The sequence below is a fragment of the Dryobates pubescens genome, chromosome 29 (assembly GCF_014839835.1).
Source record: "Dryobates pubescens isolate bDryPub1 chromosome 29, bDryPub1.pri, whole genome shotgun sequence".
Classification (NCBI taxonomy): Eukaryota; Metazoa; Chordata; class Aves; order Piciformes; family Picidae; genus Dryobates; species Dryobates pubescens.
Genome location: NC_071640.1, coordinates 11,146,133 through 11,155,677, shown reverse-complemented (window position 1 = coordinate 11,155,677; position 9,545 = coordinate 11,146,133). Strand labels below are relative to the sequence as shown.

The following is a 9,545-nucleotide window of genomic DNA, read 5'->3' as shown; positions in this document are numbered from 1 at the left end:
GGTGTGTAAGAGGAGATGTATCTTCAGGAGGCCTCTCTTTCCCTTTTAAGCTTTTATTCTTGGTAAGAAACAACAGAGCACCTTCCTGCTGGCGTCCCCTCTCTGGCTGTCTTGTCAAGCTGTTCTGCATCCTCTGGCAGGCTGGAGCACAAGCCACAACAGTTTTGGCTCCCTGTATGGCAGCAGGATTTTCCTCTAGCACAGCTGGTGCAAAATGCCTGCATAGGAGGGAGGAGAGCACAAGTTCCTGGTGAGTTGCTTTGCAGCCAAGCTGCATTTGACCTGGAGCTGTGGACCTTCCTATGGGACTGGAAGGAGCTGTGCAATCTGTGTTCTCTGCTTAGCTTTTAAAGGAAATATGTTCTTGGGAGCTGCTCTGCTTGGGCCCAGAGATTTAAGCTGGATGGGGTTGGAATGGTTGCTCTGTCTTTCAACCTTCTTCCAACCTTCTGAGAGGAAAATACCAGCCTGCCCAACATTCTACACCCACTGAGCTCAGCTGGACACAAGGCATGCCAGGAAACCTTGACCTTCCCTCAAGGTGTTGACCAAGCTGCTCAAGGCATAGAGGGGTACCCCAGGGAGAAGTCAGAGCATGGTGGGTTTCCCTTCCTCTCTTAAAGGAAGAATTTTTTCCTTTCCTGCTGCTGTTTCTGCAAAGGTGTCCTTCCTGACCTGCTCAGTGGGGAGTGACAGCTTGGGAGGACGTTGTGCTTTAAGGGGGATGTTGGAGTTGTGTTGCTGGATGTTAGCCATCACCCCTCATACAGGTCCTGTGTGCTCATATCTCTGCAACAGAGCAAGCTGGAAATCCATTTCCCTGTGGTTTGGCCAGAAAACTTTCCAGGAGTGGATTCAGCCTGTCCCAGGAGTCCCTGTGAGCTGCTTTGCCAGGACAAATAAATAATACCACTGGTGCTTGCCGTGGTCCAAGTGCCCCAATCATCTGACAGGCACAGCCCTGAGCCACTGGACCATTTTCCTCTGCCCTGCCTCAGCAAGGCTGGCTTTGGCTTTCCAGATGGAAGTGCTGCTCCATTAAACCCAGTCACCTGCCTCAGGCTTGGGATGGAGGTGAAAGTCCAGGGCCATGCTTGGTTGCCTGGCAAAGCTGTGCAGGGAGGAAGAAGGCTTCTTGCTGGAGCCAAGGCAGGCAGTGCTGGAGAGCAGCAGGATTTGTTCGCCTCTGTCTTTGGGGCTTGTGAGGAGGAGCTGATGCTGACCAAGTTCATTTTTGGGTTTGTCAGGAGATGCTCTTTGCCCTGCTGTGGTGGCAAGTTACAGACATCTGACCTCTTTCACTGCCCCTGCATAATTTTTTGGGTGGGGGTGGGGGGCTTTCTTTCGACTCCTCTGCTCCTTTCCTAATCTTAATAAGCCTGAACGCTTCCCCTCCCCAAGCCAAATAATCCTTGCAATTGCAATCTTCTTCTTCTCTTTAAGGTTTTCCAGGGCTTAAGATCTGTGTGTTCTTCCCTATGGTGTGAAGAAAAAAAAACAGAAAAGGAGGGGGGAAGAAAAAAAAAAGAAGAAGCCCTGAGCCTGCAGCTTGAGAAAAGGGCGAGCTGTGGTTTAATAGAACAGCCTCACGACACGCTCACAGCATTTGCTTGCTGTCACAAACACCCCCACCACCCCGTCTGCTGACTTCACTGCAGTGCTGTGGTGTGGGGAGTTTGTTCCTGGAAGAGGCAGGATGCTTTGCTGGCTCTGGGAGGAGAGAATCGTAGAATGGGTTGGGTTGGAAGGCGCCTTAAAGCCCATCGAGTGCCACCCCACGGGCAGGGACGCCTCCCACCAGCCCAGGCTGCTCAAAGCCTCACCCAGCTCGGCCCTCAGCACCTCCAGGGAGGAGGCAACCACAACCTCCCCTGGGCAACCTGTTCCAGTGTCTCCCCACCCTCACTCTCAACAATTTCTTCCTAATCTCCAGGCTCAATCCTCCCTCTCCCAGCTCCAAGCCATTGCTCTTCCTCCTGTCACTATAAGCCTTTCTAAGTCCCTCCCCAGCTCTCTTGTAGCCCCCTTCAGGTCCTGGCGGGCTGCTCTAAGGTCTCCCTGGAGCTTTAGACATCCAGTCCAAATCTCCCCTCTTCCAGCTCTCCTCCTTTGTCCTATCACTACAAGCCCTTGTAAAAAGCTGATCTGGGGTGGGTGGGTGGGCAAGGGGCAGATTTTTTTTTTACCTGCTTCTCAAGATCAGGTGCAGACAGCAAATGCTGGGGATTTTTCCAAGCTGTTGTGTAACCCACATCCTCCCCCCCCCCCCCCCCCCTTCCTCCCCTCCCCTTTTAAGCATAAAGAATTGTGGAAAATCAATGTCATTCTTTTTTCCCCAGATGCTGATTTCCATCAGAAGAGGTGGGGGATTATTCAAAATCAGCACTTCCCCTTCCAGTGGCTACTGCTAAAAACAGTCACATTTTGTTCCCCCCCCCCTCCCCTCACTACAAAACACGAGCCTGCAGAATCTATTAGATTTAGTGACCAGAAGCAGAGAAGTGAAAAATTCAGACAACTAAATAAATCAGCTGTGGGAGGCTGGGTTCATTTATTTATTTCATTTCAGATGAAAAGCTAAATTCATTGTAGGAAAGTGTAGTAAGGATGAAAAGGAAAGTTTCTCCCCCAAACCATTTTAAAGAGGGAAGAGCATTTTCCTGCTGTGTTCAGCCTCTGAGCTCAGAGCTCCCTGCGCCTCCCTCCTTCCTCCATCAAATCAACTTCCCCTGATGCCCCACTGGTGTGGCTCAGCCCAGCAGTGCTGAGTGGGGGCTGAAAGCTCATAGGAGGAAACTCATTTTAATCTCTTCCCAGGGCCTGTTTGAGTGTAACAGGGAGCTTGAGCCAGGCAGAGCTGGAGCAACCGGGTGGCGGCCAAAGCGCGAGGCTTCGTTTCCCGAAGACTCCAACTTCCTTCTCCAGGCAAAGTTTTCCCCCTCCAAGACTCCAGAGTTCAGTTTAATCTGCAAATTATACCCAAACTGGGCTTGGGGAATCACATTCCCAGCACATGCAAAGGAAGAAAGCCTACAGGTTGGAACTTTTCCTTGAGCAGGTCCCCAGGGCTTGCAGAACCTGGGTGGCCATGCCCATGGCAGAGTGGTTGGTAGCTGTTGCTGGGGCTGACCCTCAAGGCAGCAGCATGGGATGCACCTTTCTCCCTTGCTGCTTCCCTCTGTGCCTCGAAGAGCAAGTTCTTGGTGCTCCTAGCTCACCAGTGCTGCCTCTGAGGGTACCTTCTGGCTCTGCTGCAGTGAGAGAAAGCCTTTCAGATACCCTGGGTAGGAAGCTGGTATCTTCCAGAGAGCCACCCTTGTGGTGGCTATTGCCAGCCCTTCTCTGTGCCATGTGTGGCTGTTGCCAGCCCTCTTGTCATCTCCTGAAGCCAGCAGATGTTATTGCTGCAGACTTGCCTAGTCGGTGGGTTGGTTTCGAACTGCTACAGCTTGGATGACTAAGGCAAAAAAAACCACATTAGCAGCAGAGTCCAGGGTTTCCTTGCTGTGGGGGCAGTGAAAACGTCCCCCAGATGGCAGCCCTGGCTTCTCTGGTGGGTCCCTTCTAAAAGTTAAGAGCTTGTATTCCAGATTCAGCCAAAATGCAATAGCAGATCCCCAGCAGCTACTGCAGTGGCTGTTGAAGCAAGGAGCTCCGGGAACAAGGAGGAGTTAAACGTTCTGACTTGTGGTGGATGGGAGCAACAGAGGGTGTTGGAATAAACAGGATTAAAGGATTTCATCCATAAATACGGGATTAAAGGTATCCAGTGCTCTGCAGGAGTCATTCAAACCAAGGAGAAACAAAGTAAGTTGTCCAGAAGGGCGCAGCTCTCAGCTCTGAGCGCACACTGCCCTGCACCACCTTATCCCCCTGCGCCACCCGCGTCTGTCCCTGAAACGGCGCTGAAACCCCAGGGGCTGGATCTGAAGGGAGCACCACCCCTTGCCCAGCACCCCCAGTTCCCCCCACCTTGCACTCCCACTTCACCCCGCACCCACCCACCACCGCTGCCTCCCAGCCTCCCCTGGGGCTCCTGATGGCACAGGCTGGGCGAGTGGGGGTACTGGGAGATCCGATGCCCAGCGTTGCCCGTGCCCCCGGTCCCCTCCCCCCGCCGATGGGAGCCCCCAAGGGTGCAGCAGCTGTGCGCTGCACATCTGGCCAGCGGCGCGCAGGCGCGGGGGCCGCCTCGCCTGCCCTCCCCCTCCCCAAAAAAAAGCCTGCGGCACCCCCCCTAGACCGGGGCTTTGCGCACCCACGGAGCCCTGCGCAGGGGGGCGGGAGGGTCGATCCCTCCTTCCCCGCCGGCTCGGGGAGGGGCCGCGGCTCTGCCGTATTTACCGGGGTGGGCGGCGGCGCCCGGGCCGGGCCGGCTCCATCCCTTCCTCCCTGCCTCCCTCCGTCCCTGCCCGCCCCCCGGTGCCGGTGACTGGAGCGGGCGGAGCCGCGGTGGCCGATTGGCTCCGGGCATCACATGCGGCGGGGCCGAGCTGGAGCCGGAGCCGGAGCCGGGCTGGACTGAACTGGGCTGGGCACGGCGGAGCGTTCCGACGGCGGGCACGGCAGCAGCGGAGCCCCTTCCCAGCCCGGAGCCCCATCGGTCACCGCTGAAGGGACACGCCGGCCACCGCCACCTCCCGCAGCCCCCGGCCATGAGGTCGGGCCGGAGAAACGGCACCTGTGCGGGGAGGTGAGCAGAGCCCCGGAGCCTTCCTCCTCCCCGGGCAGCCAGAGCGGCGGGGAAGAGGAGGGGGTGGAGGAAGGGAAAAGGAGATTTTTTTTTTTCCTTTCTTTTTTTTTTTTTTTTTTTTTTGAACCTATCTCAATATTTTGCTGCGATCGATCCCGACCCCGCCAGCGAAGCCCCCGGAGGGAGGAGAAGTGCTGCGCGCTGTGATGCGTCTTCCTCTCGCCTCGGCTGCCAGTTTGGATTGTAGCGCCCGGCTCCGTGCTCTGCGAGGATGGCTCGGTTTGGGGATGAGCTGCCCACCCGCTATGGAGGTGGAGGGCCGGCCGGGGCTGGAAGAGGGAGCAGCCGGCAAGGTGGCCCCCAGGCCGGCCAGAGGATGTATAAGCAGTCGATGGCTCAGAGGGCCAGGACTATGGCTCTCTACAACCCCATCCCTGTCAAACAGAACTGCTTCACAGTCAACAGATCCCTCTTCATCTTCAGTGAAGATAATGTTATACGGAAATACGCCAAGAGAATAACAGAATGGCCATATCCTTTCAGGGAGGCTGTGTGGGCACGGTGGGGAAGGTGGGGAGGTGGGGAGACTGGGGGAAGAATGAGATTTCCCCCCCCTCTCCCTCCCTCCCCCCAACGGCAGCCAGGGCTGAGGGGCTGGTGCTAATGTAGACGTGTGCGTGCGCTCCGGGGTGTGCGATGGGTGTGTGTGACATGGAGCCGTGTGTCCGACATCATGCACGGCCGTCTGGCTGGGTGTCAGCTCTGCTGGGGACGGGGGAGCCTGCTGTGGCTGTGGCTGTGGCTGTGGCAGGGGTGTGTGTGTGTGTGTGTGAGACATACGTGCCTGTCACTGGGCGTTCAGGTGTCAGATGTGCAGCTGGGAGACATTAACGTTACCAACCGTTTGAGCCAAAGGCAAAGGGGTCTGTGAGAGTCATGCTAATGAACCCTCATTTACCTTTCCATCTTAGAGCCTTTCAACTCTTCTGCCTCACTCTGAGGAGGAGAAGGATCGTGAGATAAAAATGGTGACACCTTAACATTGAAGCTGCATCAATAGTAAGGATGTTGATAGCCAAGGTGCCTTGCAAAGCCCATTAAGAGAACCATTGCAGCCAGGTTTTTAGTACATCACCTTCTGAACCCATTAGAATCAAGATGAATCTTGTCACTCAGGTTAGGTGAGCAGCCTAAGCTTAGGCTGTACTAAAAAAAAGGGATAAAAGGAAAAATAATCCAGGAAACATTTGTAACAGGGGGAGACAGTAAGTGGAGACAAGGATCATCTGCTCTGCTGGGGAAGGGGCAGATGCTTTCTGTCTCAGAAACAGCTCCCAGGCCAAGTGAGCTGCAGAGCTCTTCCTCAGAAGGAGGCTTTGCTTCTGATGGTGCACACAGTGAGGTGGTAAGCCAGGAGAAAAGAGAAGCAGACTGTTTGAGATTACCAGAGTGTAGATATTGTGTGTGTGTGTGTCTGTGTGTGTGTACATTGCGCTGGTGGTCTCAAGGGAGCAGGTTGTTTTCTTTTCATTTGATATCACACACCTCTTAATCCTCAGCTAATAGCAGCAAGGCCTCCTCCCAGCTTCCTAGCAACACTTTCAATTGCCACAAAGGCCAGCTCCTCTTCAGCCTTCCCCAGTTTTCACTTCCTGAGGGGCTAACAGGGAAAAAACCAACCCCAACCACCAGTGGAGTGCATGCACTTCCCATACCCCTGAACACACAGACACAGGTATTGATCTTCCTGCCCATCTTATAGAGCCTCCCAGGGATCGCTGTACTTCCTCAGCCATTTCTCCTTCCCTGCAATCAAGTAGGAATAAACAATCCCTGAAGTCAGAGCATGGCGTTCCTGGCAAGGCCAGGCACAGTCTGTCCTCCCCTGCCTCTTGGGTGACTTGTCTGTGTCTCTCTTGAAGTGTGTGGAGGGGACCCGTCCCTTCAGCAGTGTCTGAGGGGCACCCATCCCTTCAGCAGTGTCTGAGGGGCACCTGTCCCTTCAGCGGCATGTGAGAGGGACCCATCCCTTCAGTGGCGTGTGAGGGGCACCCATCCCTTCAGCGGCGTGTGAGGGGCACCCATCCCTTCAGCAGCGTGTGAGGGGCACCCATCCCTTCAGCAGCGTGTGAGGGGCACCCATTCCTTCAGTGGCGTGTGAGGGGCACCCATCCCTTCAGCGGCGTGTGAGGGGCACCCATCCCTTCAGCAGTGTCTGAGGGGCACCTGTCCCTTCAGCGGCGTGTGAGGGGCACCCATCCCTTCAGCGGCGTGTGAGGGGCACCCATCCCTTCAGCGGCGTGTGAGGGGCACCCATCCCTTCAGCGGCGTGTGAGGGGCACCCATCCCTTCAGCGGCGTGTGAGGGGCACCCATCCCTTCAGCAGTGTGTGAGGGGCACCCATCCCTTCAGCAGCGTGTGAGGGGCACCCATCCCTTCAGCAGTGTCTGAGGGGCACCCATCCCTTCAGCGGCGTGTGAGGGGCACCCATCTCTTCAGCAGCGTGTGAGGGGCACCCATCCCTTCAGCAGCGTGTGAGGGGCACCCATCCCTTCAGCAGCGTGTGAGGGGCACCCATTCCTTCAGTGGCGTGTGAGGGGCACCCATCCCTTCAGCGGCGTGTGAGGGGCACCCATCCCTTCAGCAGTGTCTGAGGGGCACCTGTCCCTTCAGCGGCGTGTGAGGGGCACCCATCCCTTCAGCGGCGTGTGAGGGGCACCCATCCCTTCAGCAGTGTGTGAGGGGCACCCATCCCTTCAGCGGCGTGTGAGGGGCACCCATCCCTTCAGCAGCGTGTGAGGGGCACCCATCCCTTCAGCGGCATGTGAGGGGCACCCATCCCTTCAGCGGCGTGTGAGGGGCACCCATCCCTTCAGCGGCGTGTGAGGGGCACCCATCCCTTCAGCGGCGTGTGAGGGGCACCCATCCCTTCAGCAGCGCCACCGGCTCGTCTCCACGGCGGGGCTACCGCTGTCCGCGGTGCTGAGCGCAGCTGAGCAGAGCTATCCGCGGTGCTGAGTCGGGGTCCCAACGGAGCCATCCGCGGTGCCGAGGAGAGCTGTCCGCGGTACTGAGTGCACTCCTCCATGGTGCTGAGCGGATCTTGATGCCCACGGTGCTCAGCTGAGCCACCAGGGTGGTGAGCAGAGCCCTGCGCTGTGCTGAGCAGAGCTGTCCCCAGCCCTGCGGCCCCGCTGCCTCCCGCCAGCGCGGCTCCGCCCTGGGAGCGCAGGGGCTCATCAGTGCTGAGGGCAAGAGGTGCCAGGGCAAAGGAAAGGTCTAACTAGTGTCGGGTTTGTTTCTGTCCCGGGAGGTTCTTGCCTTCAAACATCCGGGCAGGGAGCTGTGAGGATCAAATTGTTTACTCTCCCTAGGAGCAGGCATCATGATCCAGGAGCAGCTCAGGGTTTGGACATGCCTGGGTGTTCTAAACCCAACTTTTCTAGCCCATTGCTTATCCATACTGTGTTCTCAGCTTAAATGCCAGGGAATTTCTGAAGAACAGTTCAGCAGATGCCCTTCAGCCCTGTCTTTTATTTGAGGGCAGCTTAGTTTGTTGATCTCATTTAATAATAACAATAATACTTAGGGTTTTTTTAATTGACTTTGGACCTTTTGTCTTCTCGCTCCTTGAGCAGCTCAGATGCTGAATAAGTCACCAATTCTCCCTGAGGAGAGAGGCAGTTTCCTGCTTTTCTTCCAAAGACACCTCAGAAAGAACTGAGCAAGGCGAGGAGGCTGAGTGTCTTGGGGAAAAGACCTTAGAAGGCTGAACTAATGTAGGTAGAAATGGGATTTGGATGAGGCTCTCCTTGTGTGGTCTACTGTCTTCTTTAACTTCTGGTCCCCACTCCATTTGAATACATGATTTTAGCTACAATCATAGCCAATTGTATTGTGCTGGCTCTGGAGCAGCATTTGCCGGATGGAGACAAGACGCCCATGTCAGAGAGACTGGTGAGTTGTGTAAATTTCTTGACTCTTCCCCTCCCCTCCTCCTCCCCCCTTCCCCCCCCCCCCCTCTTTCTTTCTGATCTAACACCCAAAGCAGTCAGCCAGCTGGTGTCACGAGGGCTTGTGTCTACTTTGAAGATCCACACGTAAACAAACGGGCATTGACTTGACAGTCAGGGAAAATAAGTCTGACTCGAACCTCCCAGTCCCAGCTTCACAAGAATGCTTCATCACTCCAGCCAGCCCTGCCTGCATCTTGCAAGCAGAAGAACAGCAAACTTAGGTGGTCTATAAACCAAGAGAGGAACTGACAGCCAGATGCTCAGGGTTGTCTGTAGAATCAAATGAACCTCGGTGATATTTTCCCAGGAAGTGGTAGAGCAGATTAACCTTTTAGGTTTGGATATCTTGGGGCTTGCAGTGATAGGATGGGGGGAGGTGGATTTAAGAGGGAAGAGGGGAGATTGAAACTGGAGATGAGGAAGAAATGCTTGAGACTGAGGGTGGGGAGACGCTGGAACAGGTTGCCCAGGGAGGCTGTGGCTGCCCCCTCCTTGGAGGTGTTCAAGGCCAGTTTGGATCAGGCCTTGAGCAAGCTGTGCTGGTGGGAGGTGTCCCTGCCCATGGCAGTGGGGTTGGAACTGGAGGATCTTTAAGGTCCCTCCCCATCCAAACTACGATCTTTCAGCTCTCAGCAGATACCAAGGACCCTACAAAGCAAACTTTGGGTTTAAATGATTAGACCTTCCAACAAAAAAACAACCACCACAAACCAACCAAAAACCAAACCCCAACCAACCTCCCCCACCCCCCAAAAAAACCCAAACCAGCTTTCAGAGGAAAATCATTTACCTGCAGGCTCTTTGGGCATGAGCACAACGACTTTGTTTCAAAAGAA

The 9,545-nt window shown here is 55.5% G+C and overlaps 1 protein-coding gene across 1 annotated transcript in view; it reads left to right on the top strand.

Moving 5' to 3' along the window:
• The first annotated feature begins 4,822 nt into the window (after nt 1-4,822).
• Nucleotides 4,823-9,545, top strand: part of CACNA1B (calcium voltage-gated channel subunit alpha1 B) — a 432,602-nt gene continuing 427,879 nt past the window's right edge. Inside the window, exons 1-2 of the mRNA XM_054174438.1 lie at nt 4,823-5,224; nt 8,545-8,650. Of these exons, the coding sequence (XP_054030413.1) occupies nt 4,965-5,224; nt 8,545-8,650 (366 nt within the window). The 5' untranslated portion in view covers nt 4,823-4,964. The remainder of the gene's footprint in view (nt 5,225-8,544; nt 8,651-9,545) is intronic.